The 23,404-nt window shown below is 41.1% G+C and overlaps 1 protein-coding gene across 8 annotated transcripts in view; it reads left to right on the top strand.

Annotated features, from left to right (window-relative positions):
• The window catches only part of LDB2 (LIM domain binding 2), a 277,075-nt gene that overhangs the window by 215,935 nt on the left and 37,736 nt on the right, over positions 1 to 23,404 (top strand). For all 8 annotated transcript variants that reach the window (XM_075930684.2, XM_006136984.5, XM_006136985.5 and 5 more), the window contains exons 3-5: positions 2,721 to 2,893; positions 8,454 to 8,576; positions 10,356 to 10,439. In XM_075930684.2, the coding sequence (XP_075786799.1) occupies positions 2,721 to 2,893; positions 8,454 to 8,576; positions 10,356 to 10,439 (380 nt within the window). The remainder of the gene's footprint in view (positions 1 to 2,720; positions 2,894 to 8,453; positions 8,577 to 10,355; positions 10,440 to 23,404) is intronic.

The raw sequence follows: 23,404 nt of genomic DNA, 5'->3' as shown, positions 1-23,404 counted from the left end.
ATTAAAATAACATTAACCAAGTTGCAAAATCAAGCACTTGAAACTTAGGAAATAAAATTAACGTTGTCTCTGCAACTTTTATTCCTTCCCTTTGTGTGTATGCATTATGATATAGTCTTTAATTACAAGATCACCTACTTTTTTCCCACAGAACTCCTGCCTCACTCAGTGCACAGCATGGATGCTGCTCAATTGTTTGTATTGACACTCCCTCAGTATCCCAATTCTAGGTGCTCCATTCCAAGTGGAGAAAGCTTGGTTAGGATTTTTGTTTAATTTGGGCATTTCATTTTGGGTAGTTTTGGTTTTACAGATGTATAATTAGTGTGTGAGTGTGCATGTGTGCTGTGTTTAAATACAGACACCATACTGCAACAAAGTTCTCACGCTCCTTCACAGCATGGGGCACATCTTTACAGAGAGATAACCATGGGGACACCTCCCTTCCCATTCATGATTGTGGGAACCCTAACACTTCCATACACAGCTGCATGACATCCCTGTGGCAATCATAGCTATTGCTTATGTGGAAAAGTAATAACAGGAAAGTATTCAATATATTTTTATCTTTCTTTAATGTGTTGCAGCAGCTGGAAACAAGGAGGAAAGCTAGCACTATGTGACCAGGCCACTTTGGGAACCACTTATCAAACTATTTTAAATGGCATTTAAAATATTTTCACAATATTCATGCATTGCACAAGGAATATGAATATACATGTATTGCAATCACTAGAAATTCTGGCTTTTCATATCAGGCAGTAAGTGCACAGGATGATTAACAAGAAACTTAATTTGTCCTAATTAGCCTTAAGGGAGCAACAAATTAACTTGATGGATACATGTTTCATTTCAAAATATACTGTACTGAAGAACATAGGAAATTGTTACTTAAAACTTCAGAAAAGTTTTCTTCTGTTTCACTGGACTTTAGTTTCTTTAATTACATTTGAATACTATAGAAAAATAATCCATACTTTTGATATATGGGTGGTTTTTTGGTATGGTATTGTTCAAATTATACATCAACTTGTTAGCTCTATTTAGGGACTTCAGTATAGAATTATAAGTTACATTGAAAACATCAGTGTTAAGGCATTTGTAGCCATATTAAAGTTCAATATCTTAGCAAAAACTTTTAATAAACTTTTATATATTTTCTCTATTTACTTATCTGCTGTACTGTTATATTATAATAAAGAGAGATTTATTGAACCCTCAGATTTTTCTGGCACAATTCAGTTGTCTGAGACAATTTAGGTATATATGATACTTTTGAAACTAATGTAGAAATACCTAAACTACTTTCACAAAAGTGCACATACTTTTTAATTCCCAATTCCCACTCCCAAATATATAAATAGGGCCAATTCCTTAGTTCTTATGTAAGCAAAACTCCAAAGGAAGTCAATTTTAAAAAATTACCTTCAAAACATACAGAACAAGACAGAAAGACATGAACTCAGTGGTCTGTCTGAGCTAGGAGTTAGAGTTGTAGTCTGGGCTCTGATACTGACTTCTCTATTGGCTTAGACTAAGTCACTTAAACTTTTTGTCTTAAGTTTATATGAGATGGGAAACAATCTGCCTTCTCACCCTTCCCCCACATAATGGAGTTAATCTTTACTTAATATTGCACAGGGATTTGCAAAACATATTTCAGATGAAAAACATAATATACTGTAAACTCAAAATATTAATTGTCATTCTAAAAATACAGTATTGATCTGTTTATAAAGTACTAATCCCTATGTTTTGCTATTTTAAGTTGCTGATGGCAGCCAACCTGTCTGCAAAAATGGAGCAAGAAAACATCAGTTGCACATAACACATTTCCCTTGGATGTCTGTTTCTGCTACTACTTAGTGCAACTGAAAAACATTCTGAACTCATAATTAGTATTAATATTATTAGTATTACTATTAGCAGCTAAGTCCCGCTGCTCTTATTCAAAACTGCCATGGATTTCACTGATGTGAATTCTTTGAGAGCTGTTTCCAAGGTTTGCAGGGTTTGTCCCTTGAAGTCTAGGAGTTGGGGTTTAAAAAACATATGCAGGCTGGTCTATTGGTCAAATCTACCTTTGTACATGGTTCATCTCCTAGTCAGGGAATATCTATATTGCAACAAAAACCCTGCAGCACTGAGTCTCAGAGACTAGGTCAGCTGATTTGAGCTATGGCTGTGAGGTTAAAAATTGCAGAGTAAACCTTTGCGTTAGGGCTGGAGCCTGAACTCTTAAGATTCCCCCCTCAACATGGGGTTCTTAGAGCCTGAGCTCCAGCCAAACCTTAGGTATCATTCTTCAATACAATTGTATAGCCCTACAGCTCAAGTCCCACAAGCCAAAGTCTGCTGACCTGGGCCAACCACCACTCAGTTGGTTGGCCAACCACTGGGCCAACCAGCCATCTCAGCACAGGCTGAACACCTGTGCCTTTTTATCAGCCATTTTAGATCATATAGGCAACTATTTGCATTTGAATTGAAAAAGTGATCTTTGGTGGGCTCTGTGTTCTTAGCCTGTGGATTTATATATAGTATTGAGCTGTCATGCTCTTTTTCAATCACGGGATTTTGGTTTTCTTTCAATAGCTCTCACTCCATTCAACAAACTATGTTAGTTATATATAATTATATAGATAATTTTATATATTTTTTATCATGTTTGTTATAACCTAGAGTATTTGTTGATTTTTCGTTTTGTGTTTTTCTCACAGCCATTGGAAGGACCCTAATTCCTCGTTATTTTAGTACTGTCTTTGAAGGAGGTGTAACAGACCTGTATTACGTTCTCAAGCACTCAAAAGAGTCATACCACAACTCATCTATCACAGTGGACTGTGATCAATGCACCATGGTCACCCAGCATGGAAAACCCATGTTTACCAAGGTAACAGGAAAGACTCAGTGAAACATATTGTGGTGCTTTTGTTTTGTTTTCATGGAGTATTGATGGATAATTATTACTGTGTTTTTCTGAAAGGATGTGTTGATTTCAGTACCTCAAACACTATCATCTCTTTAGATTTTGCATTATTATTATTATTATTATTATTATTATTATTTGTTACATGACTGGAAAGCGTTGTGGGCACCTTTTACAAACTTCCTAGAAGTTTTGCAAGAGAAGGAACATACAACTAAGCCATCAAAGACACCTAATTTATAGAAACAGTTTCAGCTGCCTCTGTACTTTTCTCTCATCCTTCATTTTAAAATAACAGATTATCTTCTTTTATTCTCATTGTATGAACCTGTACAATCTCAGATGGCTAAATCCCTCTCTTTGAATGGAGAAAAGCACAAGACGGATGGGACTGAAGAAATGTATCTGAGCCTTTAGAGAACATGTTCTATGTTCCTTGTTGGCATGTGGGACTGATGAGGTTCTAGTGTAGCCAGAGAGTATGGAGGTGCTGGCGCTATGATGGCTGAGCATTTGTAGGGTAATCATGACATAGTCTGACCATGTAGAACTTGTTCCATCAGATCACACTGACTTTCTGACTACCATGTTCACATATCTCATTCACAATATTTTCATGACATTGAGATTGAATTAGGGGTAAGGCTGGCCAGAAAACAAGAATTTTGTTTTGTGAACATTTTTGAGGTTTCAGCATTTGGATCCATTCCCTGGAATTGAAATCAAGTTATCCTGAATTCTTTTGCCAAAACAAAACAAAAACACAATGGGGGGTGAGGGATAAAGTAGCCTGGAGATTAGGACACTCATTTGGCATGAGGGAGAACCACATTCATGTCCCTTCTTCAACTCAGGATCTTGAACCAGCATCTCATACATACCGGGTGAGTGCTCAAACCACCAGGCTATTGGCTCTTCTGAGATCTTTTTCTTCTTCTTGTGTTTTGACCACAGATTCCATCCTGACCTGGAGAAAGTTTGGTCAAAACCAATTAATTTCCACAAATTGGCATTTTCTGACAAAAGAAAAACATTAATAAATGCTTTATTGAAATGTTCTCAACCAACTCAAGCATATGGCCAATGTATTGTATCATAAATCCACTCTCCACTCCCCTTCCCAAAAGAGACAGAAGCATGCCAAGTAAACCGCTGCTTCTAGATGATCTCTCCTTGCCACCTGGCCAATGAAGAACTTTCATATTACAGCCATGGCTAGATGTGTGGCCATAGGCAGTGGAAGGGAAGCTCTGGTGTAGCTATTTGTCCTTTCTGCATGGCACTGTACTAACATGTGTGCTATTTTCATGATTTTTCTCCTCTTTGTGATGCATTTGGCCAAAGGCAGAACATAGGTCAGTTGATTTAGTGGAAACTTACACAGAGAAGCAGTTTTACTAACTCCTGCCTTTGGAGTTTCTAGCATTCAATAAATACTTTTGCTGATTTAACATATTTGTTTTGCATTGTTAGCACACTGTACTACAGCATGGTTCCTACAGAGGGGAAAGTACTGCCTCCTAATAAAAAAAGTAAAAGGTGGAATACTACTAAGGTCTGTTATCTTAATGGGTTGAACATCCCATCTACTTAGAGATGAACTTTGGCAGTTTGATTTCAGTCTTGCAAAGATTTACACATGTGTTTAACTTCAGTTTAAGAGAATACTCTCATGTGTACAGTTAAATGTATAAGGCTTCACAGGATTGGGGTCTTAGTGACACCATTCTCACTCCAATAGTTAATGTTCTGTTGAGATTCTAATGTACTTCTCTATACTTCAATAGAAAGTTCTCTCAGGAATACAACATGGCTAAAATGGCTTTATTATGTTTGAACAATTAAAATGTCATTTTCTTAATAAAATACCTCAAGCAGAACAATTTAGAAAAGAGGAACATTGTTTGTCTTATTGAAAAACAAGTTAGAACCAAATTCTGCCCTCAAATGTGTGGGTACAGCCAACAATGAAGTCAATAGAAGCCCAGACATGTACCCAATGGCAGAACTGTGACCGGCTGTCATGGGACCAGGGACAAAATTCGAACCTCATGTGTACCTCTCTGTTACATTTAATTCACCCACTTTAACCCATGTCAAAATTTTCTCAAGTAAGATTTTTTCTTCCTTTAGTAACTCCATTATTTAATGCACCAAGCATGCTGCGGTTGTTTCTCACCCACTTTTGATCTGATGAACAGTCTGTAAGCTAACAAGTCTCTAAGCAGTTTTAAATCAATAGTATGGAACAATAAGCCACAAGCTATAAATTTTTACATTTTCCTGGTTAGGTTAATTTATTAGATTGTGCTGAGTAAATTTGAGATTAGACATGTTTATTTTTTTTCTTTTTTAGACAAGGTTCTTGAGCATATAACTGATTTTAAGCACAAGTAGTCAAAACCGACTTCAGTGGTGGTGTTCACCTGCTTAAAGACACACAAGTGCTTAAGTATCTTACTGAACTAAGAGGTCAATAAATGTCATATTTTTAATAAAATCCAAAGGAAGTAAATGAACAGAAATATTTTAATAAGGTTTAGGATGTGAATTAAAAGTAATAAAAGAATGGAAATTCATGTTCAGGATTAAGAGTACCAGTTAACAGTTTTGCCACTGACTTGCGTGATAGCAAAATCACATTCTAAATATGCAGGCTACCATGTTAGTTCCCAGTGGTGGTTGGATTTACGATTTTTTACCCCTTCACACGGTGGAAATCATGAAGCAGTGTGCTGGTAGAATTAACCCAGACGCTAATAATTTACTTATACTGAAACATTATATGGAAGTTGAGCTATATTTTTAGTGCTAGTGATTTTTGTATTTCCCAATAGCCTAACATAAATGAACTTCGAAGTGATCGGAGCTACTAAAAATGGTAATAGCCTACACGCACATATTGTTATAAGAATATACCTTTTTCTCTGCCATTGACAGTGACTCATTCTTCCATACTTTACAATATAACACTAAAGCTCACTTTGTCTTTTTTAACTCTGAGAAAATTTTATGTATGCATGTAAGTTTCAAAATGTTTTTCAAGTAAAGGAACAGGTTTCAGAAATGATCTATCAAGAAGGGCAGAAAAGGGGGAAAAAACGTATTTTAGAAAAACTGCGTCCTATCCAAAAAAAGAGCAATATTGAGGTTACTTTTAATGAGTACAGCTTGCTGAATAGCCTACAATTTATCAATGCAAGCAAGGGGTTAAAAAGCTATTGGTTAGTTTGAGAAATGTTCTTTTTTAGTTTTCTTTTTCCTGGCCTAGTCTAGCACTACCACGTGATATAGTGAATGCCTGCCAGCCTCTTTCTTGTTGATCCTCCGGAGACCATCTGTGCTAGGGGCATTGATTAGAGTGTGTCTGCTGGGATTACATCTTTTCTGTTGCCATGCCAACTAATCAGCTGATTTTGGTTACCACAGAAACAAAATGTCAGAGCTCACAGTAAGGTAACATGAATTCAGCACAACAGAAAATGTTTTCTTAATTGGAGACCCTTTTGATTTGGATTCTAGGCGAAATGCACCTTTTCTTAAAAAAAAAAGACGAACTTCAAATAAGAACTACATTAATTGTATTGATTAGGAGTAATACATACAATTCTTCTGTACACGGGAAAATTAAATTCCTTTATACAATGTGTAAAATTTTACCACTGATATGAGCTATGTTTTCCAGCTCTTTTGTGACCATTTGTTAACACATATGCATAAAATAAAGTCTATTAAGGGCTGTGTTTCCTAATATTTCATAGAAGACATATTTGTGAACCTATGGGATAGTATTATAAGAAATTATTATAAATCTAGAGTAATTTAATATTGGACAATAACCAGGATCATTGGCCTAAGTACAATTTTATTGATAGGCTCAGCTACCTCACATTGGTGTATTAGGGTTGTGTGTGTGAAATTTTTAATCTTACTATGAAAATAATGAGGACATTGGAGAGTCAAGTGAGGGAATAAATCCTGCATAGAGGCCATCAGCTATACAAAAAGGAATGCATGACTGAGGTACAGTGAATATGAGAACCCAGGAAACTATTAACAAATCTTTCTTTCCTAGGCCTACAATATTGTGCCTGCACAGTATGCCTGGTAGCCTAGCCTAAGTAGTTTTGAATCGGATGCTAAAGCAGGTCAAATTGTTAGGAGACACCATTATCGCGTCAAATGAGCAGTTAATCAGAAAAAAAGTCACAAACTAAATAAATCTGGGTTTGATGACCACACCAAAGTACAAACTGAGTAACTAGTAATTAGCATATTTTTATTTAATTTAGCTATTATTTGATTAAAGTTTCAATAAGCATCTATTTTAAATGGCAGACTAGGTTATCTAATTGTCTGTGCACAGTACTGTAAGAACATTTCACTAATTACTGGCTCTCTCCTTTCATTATTTCTTTCACTGCAGGTTCCCTCAGTGATACTAACTCCTAACAGGAGCTTTGAGACTAAATTCATAACCACTGTCTTTAAAAGAATTTCCAGTGCAGATAATGTGTACAATGCTTCAGGGATCTACTAGCCAGGGCACCCTACATGGAGTGCGTTTGGCACCCTCAAAAAGACTGACTGCATGACAGCCACATGATACTCAGATTCAACACCACTCACAGATAAAGCTGTGGGCGGCTCTATGGCCATCAGCCACTTTCCCTCCCTTTACTTGCAGTACCCAACTGCATTTATCCATCTTTCTACCTGCCCACCCACCCCCTTTGCTTTTCTAATACAGCATCCTTCACAGTACAATATGAATTATTAGGCTGTGGGAGCAGCTCACATGTACAAGCATTGGCATACAGGTCTCTCCTCTGCCCCCTCAACACTCAGCTTCAGTATTACATGGGAGTCAGCTCCATGGAACTACTGGAATAAACTCAGGGAGATCTCTATGTAGCTTTCTGGTTAGTGGCAAATCTGTGTAATAGGCAGCTGATGAAACAGAATGGAAATTAGAGAAGAAAATGAGATTAAATATAAAAAGTGGGTGTATATGTGGGGAGGAAGCACTTGGAAAAAGACAGCAAGGAAAAAAAAGAACAGAAAAATGAGTATTAACAGCAAACATGCTGGGGCATTGTGCACTGCTGGTGGATGCAAATGGACCATTTATACATTAATCCATTAGTAGGGAGGATCAAACTTTAAAAGGTTGCGAACGACTAGTTCAGCAGCTTGACATCAAGTATGCACAACAGTCACCTGTGTTGAAAGGTTTAGTGTCATTAATTAGCTGTGGTGATTCAAAAGGGAAACAGAAATGTGCCATAAATAAGATTTAGTGTGCACAACACTATAAAATCTAGAGTATAAGAAGTTATTGTCTCCACTATGAGCCCTACCAACTTACTTACCCTAATTCTATTTCTAGGGAAACAATTAACCCAGTGACAATGAACACTGAAATGCCGATGATATTTTGATGTTTAGTTTAAATGAATGAGAATACTGTAATTCTGCACAGATTTCCTGGAAGATTTTATTTCATGTGTTTTATTAATCTTAGGTATGCACAGAAGGGCGTCTTATCTTGGAATTTACCTTTGATGATCTTATGAGAATAAAAACATGGCACTTTACCATTAGACAGTACAGAGAATTAGTCCCACGCAGCATTCTAGCCATGCATGTAAGTAATCCTTTTTTCATTTGACCTAATGCAAAGAGATGAGATTATGTTTTTAAAGGACTTCAGCAAATTTCACAGCTCACACAATTAACTATAAATATTTTGTTCAGACTGCAAGTGCATTAATTTATACGCGTATCTTGCATCATTCACCCCTGTTTTTCAGTGTTTCATAGTAAAGCTATATTGTAACTATATTTCACAGTTATTTTTCACTTCACTCTAATACAAATCCAATTTTATCATCATGGGTTGCATGACAAAAGATTTAGGGCCAATGTCTGCTTTCATTTATATTGATTCAACTCTACTGAAGTCAGTGGACTTTCCTCACTTTAGTTGAGAGAAGAATTTGGCCCTTAAATATGTATGCTGATTTTTATACTTTCAGGAAATATTAAATTCAGACATACCTCTCCCGGCAGAGATAGACCCAAACCAAAGCTTTGGAACCTGATTCCGGAACTTATTGTCACATTCAAATTCTTTTTTCTGTAATGACATGAACCAGGACCCCAAAGTACCTTTGTATTGTGGAGGATTGGATAGTCAAATCAAGATTTGAGTTTTATAGCTCAGTTTCAAATGCAAATCTACTACAATAAAATAACTAGCATAGGTTAAGCAATTAGAGAAAAATAGAAGTTAATTGTATTATTATTATTTTCAAAGTGTTCAAACACTGTAGGCATTTCTAGAAGTCCAACTGCACACATTGAACTGCAGGATCAGGGCCATAGATGTTTTAAGAACTCAGGCCCAGATTTTCAAAGGTATTTAGATACCTAAATATACAGATAGTCACCTAGTGAGATTTTCAGAAGTACCTAAGTAGCGCACAGAAGGTTTTGTGCTGAAAAGAATAATACAGGTTGAACCTCTCTCATCCAGCACCTTCAGGACCTGACCAGTGCCAAACAAGAGAATTTGCCGAACCACAGGAGGTCAATGTTGTTTAGCATCATTACCAACACTTCTACTGCTTACTGGGCTCTCAGATGACATTTAGGAGTAAATTAGAGCTAAATATCAGCACAGAACACTGACGGCCAGGACTGGTGGCTGTAAACAAACTTTATGGGACCATAGGAAACTTGGCCATACCCATGATAAGTGGACATCGGGCTAACTGAATCATGCCGGATCATGGATGTGGCCATAACAGAGTGTGCCAGATTAGAAAGGTTCAACCTCTTAACTTCTGTTTTTCTCTGACTGCTTACCCTATGCTAGTTATTTATTAGAATAGATTTGCATGTCAACCTCTTATAGCATCTTTGCTGTTTTCATATATGTATAAATACACACACACACATGATGGATAGCTAGGTGGGTGAAAATTCCACTAATCATCTAGATTAGTCACTTAAAGCCAGAGTTATGTATTTAGAAAAGTGTTATATGAAAAGATTGCAAACTTGGAGATAGCCTGTATCTTGAACTGTGTCTTTTGTACAGTGTCTACCACACTGGAATCCCAATTTCAGAAGTGTCCAGGTGCCAATATAATAATAATAATTGTATGCAAGTGGAGAGGATTCTAGAAAGATTGTATGAAATGGACTTTGTCTAACAACAAATTAGTATTGCTTAATGTTACAAATCCAGGAAAAGACATCTGGAGTGGTTTTATTTATTTAACTTTCTACTCTAGCTTTGAAATGTAATTTTCCCACAAGAGAGATTCTCCCCACAAAAAAACCAGACCAAAATAAAACAAAACAAAACCCAACAACCCTAAAAGCAAAGTGCAAATTTCTTTGTTTCCTTCCTCCTTAGGCACAAGACCCTCAGGTGCTGGAGCAGCTGTCCAAAAACATCACCCGAATGGGTCTGACTAACTTCACCCTCAACTACCTCAGGGTAAGCACTGTGGAACATAGCAGTTATTGTAAGTAATTTTTAAAAGGTTACAAGCATGATTAAGGCAACATAGCAAAGACAGGGCATGGGGCAGTCAGGTAAGATATGAAAGCAGCCCTCAATGAGGTTGGGAGAGTGGTAGTGTGATTGTAATTAGGGTAACAAAGTAGCACATAACAATGTTGGGGCTCGAACCCGCCTCATTGAAGTGAATAGAAATTTTGTCATTGACTTGAATGGAAGCTGGATGTGCCCCTACATTTTTGCTTGGAATTCTTTTCAATGTTGCATAATTTAACAGGATTTATTATTTGTTTATTTCTAGAAGTTTTTCATCCTGTTTTGCTAAGATTTCTTATATGTTTTTCTTGTCTCTAAATCACTATGTCCTAGAAAACTGCAGCTAGTTTTTACTACAATCCAATGTTCTCAGCCTCCTTTCTACCTCTCTAATAAGAAGCAGTATTAGGAAAAGGCACAGGTCCAGCTCTGGAAGCAGTCAGACCCTCCAGGTTCCCATCCTCCTTTGCCTCTGGGAGACTGAGTTCTTTCCTCAGCTTTGCACTACATTGATGCTATTTTTTATGATTAAATAATGCATTTGTTCCCATTGCTTTATGACCCTTGAAGTGCATTTAAAGTTTGCAAGTTTATTTTTATTTTCTTAAAGTATTCCCCTGTGTGGGTTTACAGTGCGCACACTCTAAACCCAGATTTCAAAGTTAATATTTTTATGGTTAAATGCAAATTGTTTCTAGTTTTGGAAATATTAAACAAATAAAATGAGGCTACATACCTAACGATGCAGCAAGCAAAGGTGGGCCCCAGTAACAGTTTTTCCTTTTAAGTAAGTGAATAGTTAGCCAAAAAGGTGGTGGGGGTTTTCAGGGAAAAAAAGACTATTCTGAAAGATGAAAATGTTATCAGCCCAATGCAGAGCTGCACAGGATAGTAGTTAAATCAACTGCAATTCAGTGACAGCCATGTTTCTACAAAATGTTCCATGCAGATAGAGACCTGAACCAAGCAGAACCCCACTGAAATCAGTAGGATTCAGGGGCCAGGTCTACACTGGATCTGGAAGGTTGGCTTAAGGTACACAATTCCAGCTATGCAAAATGCATAGCTGGAGCCAGCTTATCTTAAGCTGAGCCATGGCAGTGTCCACATTGCAGGAGGTAAAAGAAAGAGTATCAGATGCCAGTGGGAGCTGCCCTCGGCATTCGATTTAGCAGGTTTGTTCTAGACCCCTTAATTGAATGCGAGAAGATTGACCTCCGGAATGTCAGTCTTCTGGTAGGTATAGATGTGCCCTGTGTGAGCACAGGGACAACTTGCAGAAATAGGGCTAAAGGTGAGATCTCACCAAGATGTCTCTAAGGCTGTGCCCTTGTTTCCCCAATAGACTAGCTGGTCATAGCTGGTATCAAGATTTGCACTGGGAAGATATACAGTGAAGTGTAAGGGGATGATGAAGTCTTGCTTTCTTTTTTTCTTCCAGAGTAGTCTAGTTTTGTTCGTTTAATAGACAATGTTGGGCCCTTGGGTGCCAAGCTTTCGTTGACTCTTAGCCAGAATGATTCCAAAAGGAAATCTTTTCTGAGGCACTCTTTACTTCTTTCTGCTTTATAATGATGAATTGATCATTCTGCTCTTTTCAGATGTGCAGCTCATCATTGGTGCTCACATAAGCTGATACACTTCCAGCTTGATTTACTTCTCTTTCCCATCATTTTCCTCTGTTAATTTTGAAATGGCAATTTCTTCTTAGCCCCGAGCTTTCAAACCATTCACTGGAAGACAAAAATCTGTTAAATGTAACTATGTTTAAGTTTTTAAAAGTCAGCATTTTACCCGATTTTTTATTTAAACCTTTCTGATGTTCAATAATTAGTATTGTTATGTGATTTTAAATAAGGTTTAAACGTAAGCCTGTAAATGACTTCCATTTTTCTTATGCTGCATGCTGCAAAGGCTTGTAATAATCATAGGAAAAAAACTTCACTGATGGGCAGAATTAATCATTTTTATTCTCTAAGTCTAAAGCACAAAAGTGAGCTGCTCTGCAGCCTTTTTAAAAGCAGAATTTAAACCTTGATTTCAGATACCGCCAATATAAAGGTGTAGTGTGTATCTTGTGCTCTGTAAATACTGTAATATGGCATATCCCTATTATTTGGGATAATTACAATTTCTAGCATTCAAACCTTCTGCTTGTTTACTCTATTTTTTTATTCATTTACTTTTGAGTTGGTGGAAATAAAGCTACTGTGCTTAGAGGAACATTCATTTTGTTTAAGAGTGGGGGTGGGAGGTAGAAATCTTTAAAATATTTTCTTGGAAACTTGTAACAAAATGTACTGCCATACCATTTTTTCCATGTTGGAGTTAGCAAATGTACTTTCTCCCCACTCCCCCTCCTAGTTCTGCAAAGAACATGGCTTTTCTTTGCCTTTATTGCCTTACTTTGTACCAGCATAATTAATTAGCTCATCAATAGGGGTCAACATGCTGTGCTGTGGCTCTTGCATAGGATTTGTTAGTTACTGGAGATCCTCAGAGAAATAGTGACTAAAATCTTGTAGGTTTTAAATTAATATCAGCCATTGTTTTTATTTTGTTTCTTGGAAAGTGAGGGATATTGTAAAAGAAATCAGATATTAAGGCTAAGAACTATATTCTACCCTCAGATAACACTGTCAGTAACTAATAGTACCCCTAGACAGATGGAGAGAGGAGAACATGACAATCTGTAGAACAGTTCCTATCTGGTTGTAAGAATGGAAGGTAGGTAAATTGTTACCTGTGTGCTTTGTTAGCCACTCAGCTATTTCCCTTGGGTCAGACTGGACTTGAATCAAGTCTGAACAACAGGGACATAGTTGGAGTGCCGTTCCCTCATATTTTAGAGCTAAAATTCCTCTTTGTCCCTGTGCTGTACAATTTCATATTCCAAAAAACACAGCTACATTTCTCACATACTTGTTTTAAAAATGTCAGTCCTGTATTGTAAAGCAGTTATGGCTAGATGGAGCCTTAGGCACATCTCTGTGCTGTCCAGGAGAAGCCTAGAATTCCTCCTCTGTTTCTCCCTTGCTCTGAGGCAGGAAGGGAATGGAGTATTTGCTACAGCCTTTTACCAGGAGTAGATATTCCACCTTCCCCGCAGTCCAGCTCAGCTCCACTCCCTTGAGTGTTAGGGTAAGTGCAAACAAAGCTCTGCCCAGTTCCCAGCATCTGCTCACCCCCTTCATAGGAAGAACTAGCTCAGCAAAGTCAGCCGTCCCTTCCCAGTGTCTGGGGCAAAGATCCAGGTAGGCCACAGAGGGGATTAAGAGGTCTTTTTTCCCCCTTATGACCCTGTGTGAGTATGTTAAGGCCAGCTATAATCAGAGCCTTCATTACAGATTATCCAATTCTCTGGTTTGCATGCCAGTATCAAAATGTCATCAATGCAAATGCCAGTTTGGGCAGGAGGAAAAGGGAATAACAGAGACCACTTTTTGCTTATGCAGTTTTTCACTAGATATTATCTTACTTCAGTTCCCAGAAGGCTAACATAATTTATTGTGCTATTTATTATATGATGGGGTAACATTTCAAAAGGAGAAACTTAAATTGCATCCGCACCATTTACATATGTACCTTTTATGCATGCACATTTTTCATTTGTACATACAAAATATACACTTATGCAAGTATTTCTTTAGGGGTTTGGAACGGGTCCCATATGAAGAGAGATTAAAAAGACTTGAACTTTTCAGCTTAGAAAAGAGAAGATAAGGAGGGATAGGATAGAGGTCTATAAAATCATGACTGGTGTGAAAAAAGTGAATAAGGAAAAGTTTTACTTATTCCTAAAATACAAGAACTAGGGGTCACCAAATGAAATTAGTTTTTCTTCACTCAGTACACAGTCAACCTCTGGAATTCCTTGCCAGAGGATGTGGTAAAGGCTAGGACTTTAACAGGGTTCAAAAAAGAGCTAGATAGATTCATGGAGGTTAGGACCATCAATGGCTAGTAGTCAGGATGGGTAGGAATGGTGCCTCTCACCTCTGTTCGTCTGGAAATGGGAGACAGGAAAGGGATCATGTGAGGTTTACCTTTTGTGTTTCCTCCCTCTGGGACATCTGGTATTAACCACTGTCGGCAGACTTGATACTGAACTAGATAGACCTTTGGTCTGACCCAGTATAGCTGTTCTTATGTTCTAGTTCTCATGTGGTATAAATGTGGTCTAAATATGGGTATTAGCACAAAATATTTGGGTGTCATTTAGGGATTCTGTTTGGCCCTTGTTCTGCAATTTTCTGAATACTAGCTCATCAGTATTTTACTGTTATATTGCATCCAAAAAACCTACGTTAAAAGAATGTTAAGGCTGCAGAGTCAAGCACTCAAAAGTTAGGAGGTGCCAGAATTAAGGTTGCCTTCTTAATTTTTCTCCCTTGTGCATTATGGTACAAGTCTTTAATTACATGATCACATACTGTTTTTTCCCATTGAAATTTTGCCTTATTTTGCACATGTAGTAGTTGGTGCTATTCATGATTGCTTTCAGGGCTGGCCCACAACATTTTGGTACCTGAGGCGGGGAGCTCAAATGACTCCCCCATGCCACCTTTTCTCCTGCCTGCCTGTTATGTCTCTTGTGCCCTCCTTCCTCAACAGCACAGCACCATCTCTGTGAATCTAGAGCAGAGAGAATACATATGCACCAGCAGCAGATACAATTTTCTACACTCTGGGTCATAGTGCCTTCCTCCTCCCCCCCCCCCACCCCCACCCCCCGCCACAGTCTGGCAGCTGCCTCAGTTCGCCTCATGGTAAGGCCAGCCCTGATTGCTTTTTATCCTCATAATTCAGTGTGTGGTACCATGCATTATTTACTGCACACCATCCAAACCCTGCACTAAATACAGAATTATTAATTTCCTCATGGGCTTTTCCATGGAGCTTTCATCGTAGTGTCTTAGTTCTTTACAAATGTTAATGTATATTCACAACACCCTTATGAGGGGAAGCCAAGGATTAGAGCCAAATGGTCAAAAGTGGAAACAAATTAGGCACCTAGAATTAAAGAGATTTAGGGCCTGACTTTTCAGAGGACTTACAGTGCTATAGCCCTTTCTGTGTTTAGAGCAGAGCTCCTGTTGACTTTGGCTGTAATTGGGAGTGCTGAGAACTTTTACAGATCAATTGTGGAAGAGCTTCAACCTGGGTACCCAGAAAATGAAAAGTTTAGCTATCACTCTGTGGAAGAAGCAGTTGCCCTAACCATGAGGCTATCTTTTGTTTTTCTGGAGTTCCCTCCCTCATTCACTGCCTGCATTCCAACTTTTAGAACAACTGAGAGAGAGGTCCTAATATTCCCAGAGCAAGTCCATTCTGGGAACTGTGGTGTCACTTTCATAATATATATACACATTATAAAGGGAACAAATTAGGATTGGGCACGCAAACTTATTTCTGGTATTTCTTCACTTCTGAGAGCTTGCCTTTGCAACTGTAATATTTTTTGGATATAATTTCCTATGTTTCTAACAAAAAGTAGAAATTGAAAAAAGAAAAGTTTAATAATGTGGAACTATCCCAACTTATAGCCTAGGTCATCAGTAAGTTTGCAATCTTTAGATTCACAGCAAAGTTCTCTATTGGTGTTCCATGTGAGCTAAGGGTAAGAGTAAAATAGCCATAAAAGGCTAATCTGCCATTAGAGGGAGATGAGCTACATACTCCTCCAGTGGGGTCGTAGCAATTTGCTAGACAGTGAAGGAATGTTGAGAGTCAGGACTCCTGGGTTCAATTCCTTGTTCTATAGCAAAATACAGGACTATGTAGCACTTTAAAGACTAACAAGATGGTTTATCAGATGATGAGCTTTCGTGGGCCAGACCCACTTCCTCAGATCAAATAGTGGAAGAAAAGCCCACGAAAGCTCATCATCTAATAAACCATCTTGTTAGTCTATAAAGTGCTACATAGTCCTGTATTTTGTTTCAGCTACACCAGACTAACACGGCTACATTTCTATCACTTGTTCTGTAGGGGATTGTGCTCTAATGGTTACAGATCCTTCTGCTTCTTCCCATGACCTCCTCCTCCTATTCCCTCCTGCTTCTACCATACACATCTGACTCCTCTGTCTCCTGCCTACCCTCCTGCTGCTTAACTTCTGTCCTGCCCCAGCTGCTATTTGCTATCCAATTCGTGTTCTCCTGCCCCTGCATCCTGCCCATGCACCCTCACTTTCCTGCTGCTGTCTTCCCTCCTACCTTACCCTCACACCCCTCCTTCCTCTGAATGCCCTCTTCCTCACTGCTGGGGCACAATCATGGGTCACTGAGAGCACAGGTGAGATAGACTCCTGGTTCTTGGTTCCAGTGCCACAGCACACTGCAGCTAAGGGGAGGAGCAATTTTGGGGAAGGAGTAGTAGGCTCAGCCTCTCTGGCCCCAGGATGGAGCATGCTCAGTTGCTCTGTGGAGATGGGCATGCACAGCTGAATTACAGGTAGGAGTGGTAAGTAGATTAAATATGCTCAGTGCTGATGACATCTCCAGAGAATTTGGCTGCTGTGCTAACAAGTCTCTCCAAAGCACATACAAACTGAGATTTATAATTTGGCCAAATGTGGGTGATTTCTTATGGACAGCAAAAGACACAGCTCTGACCCTAGAGTGACAATCCTGCCAAAATGTTTAGTCCTGCTCCAAAGCATGGAGGTGCCAGAATTTTCCAATAAACCAGTTATGTTTGTTTTATCCCTTACAAAAAAAAATTCCCCTAACCCCTTCAGTTGGAGGGAAACACACTGTCCATGAGAAATTTCAGTCCAAATGGACAGAATTTGACACAGTTATAAGTAACTAAAAGCAGCTCTAACACCTGAAAGTGCCAAACAGCATTAGCCATAGGGATCTGTAAAGTGCTTTTGCTGCTTATAATTAGGTAATCCTGCCATGGACTTTCTAAGTGTTGATTATTTAAGTGTTGACTATATCCTTCCCTTTTGTGTATCTACTTTTGTAGGATAGTATAAGCTGGTGCTTTCTGAATGGAAAGTATGATGAAGTATGCGTCTTTGACAAACAAATACAAGATAGGGTTTTTTTAAATATAACATGCCTTAGTATAGAGTGTCACAAACCACCTTACAGCAAAAATCCATCCATCATTAGCTAAAGAAACAGCAGAAAATAAGTTCTGAAGAAACAATTTCTAGAAAAGAAGTGATCAAGATGAAAGGGGCAAAACAACAGAGGGCAAATCAGTTCCAGAGAAAGGGATCAGCTCAAGTAAAAAATGAATGCCCACCAAATCAGTATTGCAAAGAGGAGACCAAATCCAGTGTAACAGAGTCTAGAGCTGGCTAAAAGTTGGAAAGTTGTTAATAATTGCCCCTTATGTAGAACTTTTCATTCATCAATCTCACGGCACTTTACAAAAAAAGGACACATATTTTGTGTAAGGGGAAGCTGAGGCAGAGAAATGAAAAGTAGGTAGAAGCAGGTATTTTGAGAATTTTGAAAACCAGGACCACAATATATAATAGGATTTTGAGACATATAGGGAGCCAGTGCAGGTGCCAGTGGTAAAGATATGGATGATCAGTTCTGTTTCTTGGCATAGTATTTTTTTCTCTAGATAGTAGGAATTAAGGAAAACAATAAACAAGAAGGAATGGTGGCAGTAAGGAAGTGAGAGATTAAAGCATTAAGAATTTCAAGTGAGGCAGAGACAAATTCTAGCAATATTCCAGAAGTAGTGAAAGCAAATGTTCACATACTGTCACTGTGATGGGCTCTTGAGTCTTAATTTAAAAGAGTCCTAAAGACAAGATATATTGTGCATGAATTAAAACTGACGGTGCACTGTGGACATACAAAAACATGACCTTGGGAGTAAAATTAAGGTATAGATTAAAGAGAATGAGAAGATGATAGAGAGACTGAGACAGACAAAGAGGTCTTCAGTCTCTGAAGCATTCAAAAGTGGGAAATCAGGGTATAGAACGATGTGGACAGTTTTAAAAAAATGACAGCAAAATGGAAGAGAGAGGTTGGAGACAGAGAGAGAGAGTTATCCACAGAGAAATAATGTGCAAGGTTTAGACTAGGAATGTTATCTTGGTGACAAGATAGAGGAAGATAGAGGAAAAAAGAGGGCCAAGAATATAGCCTTTTTTGAAAAATCTTTACTTGCGTCTAGACTGCCGCCACGTTCTGTTGACAGTAAATTGACAGAACACGGCAATTTTGTCGACAGCGGTAAACCTCAATTTACGAGGAATAACACTATTTTCAACAGTGATCTGTCGAAAAAAGGGAAGTGTGGACGTGGGGAAGATTTTTTGTCGAAAATAAAGGCCTCCGGGTAGAAGGCCTGGTGGACACTCCTGCCAGACCTTTCATCTCTATTGTTCCTGCCTGTAGCCATCTTTTAAAGCCACAGGCACCCAGGAGTAACATTGTGGCAGCAAGCCAGCTCCAAGCAGGACCCTGACTGCTCAGCTCTTCCTGGTAGGGCCACTCTGAGCCATGTCCCAGGGACGAGACCCCCCTGGCCCTTCCAGGGACACATCCCCACAAGAAGCCAGAGGCACCAAATGCTGGCCACCCTCCTGGTCTGGCCCCGAGATCAAAGCCCTCTTGAGGCTCTGGTCTGAGGAGGAGTTTCTTCAGGCACTGCAGTCCAAGAGGAGGAATGAGGACATTTACGCCAGAATGGCTGATGGCCTTGCCAAAAAAGGTCACCACCCCCGCACACTGGAGCAGGTCAGGGCAAAGGTCAAGGAGCGAAGGCAAGGGTATGTTAGAGCCTGTGAGCACAGTTCCCGCTCTGGGGAAGCACCACACTACTGTGCCTATTAGGAGGACCTGGACTGGATGCTGGGGGCAGGGGAGCCCCTGCCTCCCAAGAGGATTGTGGAGTCTGGGGTGGAGACATCTGTGCAGCAGCAGCTGCAGTTCCAGGGTGACCAGCAACTCCAAGAGGAGGAGGAGAACACCAGCAGGAGCACAGTGACCCTGACCCAGCAGCCAGACACCCTGATGCAGGAGGCCTCCCAGACAACTTTGGACACCGGGGAGGGAACATCAGGTGAGTGCTATGATGGTCCAACACACACAGGGCAGGGGAGGCAGGAGCAAAGTAGATGATGCAGTGCTGTGACATGTCATGCTGATCACAGCCTGGGGGGGAGGGGGCACACACATGGCCAACCTCAAGGAGGGCCGTCTTACCCCTGCACCCACATGGCTGTGAGGCACCACCTGCTCCTGCAGACGCTGATGCCAGGTGCAGGCATGGGTTGAGGACGCTGGGATTGCCACACAGCTTCAGCGTCTCAGCAACCTGTGGGAACCCCAACTGTGGCCTGACACTTGTTTGTGCTGCTTGGCCGTGGGGTATGGGTGGGGACAGGATGGTGGCTTGCACTCCTTCTGGGCTCCAGGGAGGGTGTGGCTGCTGGCCAGGCCACACTATGCCTTACTGAGACCACATCAGCATCCCCTGACCCTAGAGAACAGGCACTGTCTGCTGAGAAGAAGGGCATGCCCTCTCAGGGAAAGTGTGAGCATGCATGACTGACGACTTTTCCCTCTTGTCCTCCACAGCCAGACCAGCTGTCCAGGAGGGGAGCGCCACACCTGTCCCACCACCCAGTTGGCTGCAGGGAACCTGTCGGCACTGGTGCACATATTTGGACCTGGTGCGCCAGCACATCTCGGTCCTGCAAGGGATGCAGGAGACATTTAACCAGAGGATGCAGACAGAGGCACAGTGGTGCAGTCACTTGCTGGATGAGTTTGTCCAGCAGCATGCTGCTATCCGGGAGGCCATGGCCTTCCCCGGTCCTGTGCCTGTTCCTGCTCCTCCTGCTCAGCCTGACCTCGTCCTCCCCCCTCACCCCTGCCATCCCAGACCCAGGCACAGCCCCACCCTCCTCCCCAGGCCCCTACTGTCCCAGCGCGCACGCGCAGCCATCTCTGAGCAGGTCTCCGCAACCAAGGTGCCAGGGGCTCTTCATCCAGGCAGGCACCCTCAGCCCTGAGCCTCCCTCCCGCCTTCCAGGTTAACATTCCCCTTCCCAGCTGTGAGAGTCAGTAAGGGAATCACTTTACTTTGTTAACAAACAATTTATTTTTTTGAACAAAAGAGTTTTACAGTTTTTGAAGCAATAAATAGTGAAATAAACTGTCAAAATGTTTTCAATAATACCTGTCTCTGTTCTCAGGGTGAATATGTACAATGTGAATGTGGAGCCGGGAGGAACTTGGGGAGGAGAAGGCACTGGGGGCATGAGCAATCCCACATTTGGAAAGCCCTGAGGAAACTCATCGGGCTCCTTGGGAGAATTGCTCCCTCAGGGCTTCCCGAATGCGCAATCCCAGCTGGTGGGCAGGCTGGATAGCAGCTGTCTGAGGCTGCTCAAAGTGCTTCCCCTCCACATCACACCATGTCCCCCATGCAGGGAGGAAGGCCTCCCCTTTCCTCTCCACTAGATTGTGTAGCATACAGCATGCAGCAACCACATCAGGGATGTTGTGTTCCCCCATATCCAGCCAAGTGAGCAGGCATCTAAACCTGCCCTTCAGACGGCCAAAGGTGTACTCCACCTGAAAGTGAACCCGATTCAGGTGGGAGTTAAAGAGTTCCCTGCTCACATCCAGGTGTCCAGTGAATGGCTTCATGAGCTAGGGCATAAGGGGGTATGCTGCGTCAGCCACAATGCACGTAGGCATCTGCACATCCCCGACTGAATAGTTTTGCTCTGGAAATAATGTCCCAGCCTGCAGCCTGCGGTACAGGTATGAGTTCCGGAAGATGCGGGCATCGTGTGCCCGGCCTGACTACCCAACACAGATGTCTGTGAATTGTCCCCGGTGGTCACCCAGGGCCTGCAGCACCATAGAAAAGTAGCCCTTTTTGTTAATATACTGGACTGCTCGATGGAGCGGTGCGTGGAACGGGATGTGTGTCCCCTTGAGTGCTCCACCACAGTTCGGAAATCCTAGCCCTGCATATCCGACCACGATGGTCTCCAGGTCTCTGAGGTGAAGTACCTCTGAATTGATGGCTGTCATCACTTCCAGAAAGGGACAAATAGAAACACACATAACAGGACATTAGAGAGGAATTACGTGAGCTGATGGGAAGTGCTCCCCCACCCCTCCCCTTCCAGACACCAAGAGCCCACCCCCAAACAACCCCTCATCCACCTCCCTCCTCTCCTTCCCCCCACACCATGGCAGAGTGAGGCCAGGAGGACTTCTACCACTGCCACCTCCATTCCCCATTCCCTCTGCCCAATCCTGACTGCCCCCTCCCCCATGATCTGAGGAAGTGGGTCTGGCCCACGAAAGCTCATCATCTAATAAACCATCTTGTTAGTCTTTAAAGTGCTACATAGTCCTGTATTTTGTTTCACCCTCCCCCATGGACTGTCCCAAGTGAGTGACTTATCTGCATCAAGACGGCCCCAATTGTAGACCTCCCCACACCAAACTGGTGTCCCACAGAGCAGTAGCTGTCGGGGGTGGCCATCTTCCAGAGGGCAATAGTGACCCGCTTCTCCAGGGGGATGGCGGACCGCAAGTGGGTGTCCTGGCGTTGTAGGGCAGGAGCGAGCCAGGCACGCAGCTCCTTGAAGGTGGACTTCCACACATGGAGCCTTGTCGTCCCACTGCTGCATAACAAGCTGGTCCCACCAGTCTGAACTAGTGTCCAGCCTTCAAACTCGCCTCTGCAGGAATAAGTTTGGCGGCAAGGGCAGTGGGGCTGCAGCCCGAGTTAGCAGCTCAAAGCTGAGCTCTGAATCCAGCTCTGTCACAAACATCATGATGGTCTCATGAAGATGCAGCAGAACTTCCAGCATCACAGTGTGGAGCCATCGCCTGCCATGGGGCAGCTAAGGCTCCATGGTCAAAAACACAGTGAAAAGCAGAAAAAAAAACCCTGAAAATAAACTGCTGTGGTGTCCGAGGGAGCAGAGCAAGCACTGCAGCAGCTTTGCTTTACCTCCAGGAGGTAGGCAAGCCAGAAGCAGGAGCAGAGCAATGGCTGTCCAGGGGGATCCCTTTAAGCACGCATTTCTGCAAAGGGCATGCAGCAGCACCTGGAAGTAAAGTCTGCTCCTATGCCCTGCAAGAAGCACTTCCGGGTGCCTTTTTTTCTGAAAGAGATGCTCTTTTTCAAAAAAGCGGATCCATTTTTTGATCCACGTCATGTAATCTAGACACTTTTTTTCAACAGAGGCTTTTTCAAAAGATACTTTCTAGATGTACCCTGTGATTCCACTCCAGAACAGCTAAGGAGACAAGGCAATGGTACTTTGATGTGACTGTGAACTGAAGCAAGAAAGCCCATATAACAATTGTAATTACAAAACTAACCATTTGGTTTGTTTTCAGTAGCCTTGTATCTCTCATTTGAATTTGCTTTGTCTTGCAAACCCAAATGTCCCCAAAATGGAAAAGTATTTTCACCACTTTCTATTTGAAAAATAGCAATGGGCCCTACATAAAATAAAAGCCAAGATTTTCGGATATGATTAGCTATTTTGGGATTCTCAGCTCTGAGATCCCTAATCTGAGACAACTTGAAGAAGCCTGATCGTAAGAAAGTGCTGAATTCCCAGTCCTATCCTGGGCTATAAGTTTTCTATTCTATTCTAAGAATCTAAGAAAATTATAGCAATTGGGTCTGATTTTGATTTCTAATACACCAGCTGTACACTGTTGTAACTGTTGACTCCAGTGGATTTTCTGCTGATTTATATGGCTGTGAGAGGAGAAACTGGCCCATTGAGAATTGTATTTTATGGTAGTTAACTGAGAATGTCAAACCATTACTGACATAAGTGTGTGGACATAGGATTGCTTTGTGACTATTTTATTTGAGCTTGCATATAAGTATGTATGATTCACAAACATTTTTAAAAACCATCATGGATTCCT

The sequence above is a fragment of the Pelodiscus sinensis genome, chromosome 4 (assembly GCF_052426305.1).
Source record: "Pelodiscus sinensis isolate ZL-2025 chromosome 4, ASM5242630v1, whole genome shotgun sequence".
Lineage (NCBI taxonomy): Eukaryota > Metazoa > Chordata > Testudines > Trionychidae > Pelodiscus > Pelodiscus sinensis.
Note: the sequence above shows the minus strand (reverse complement) of the source record. Positions and strands in the feature narration are given on the sequence as shown.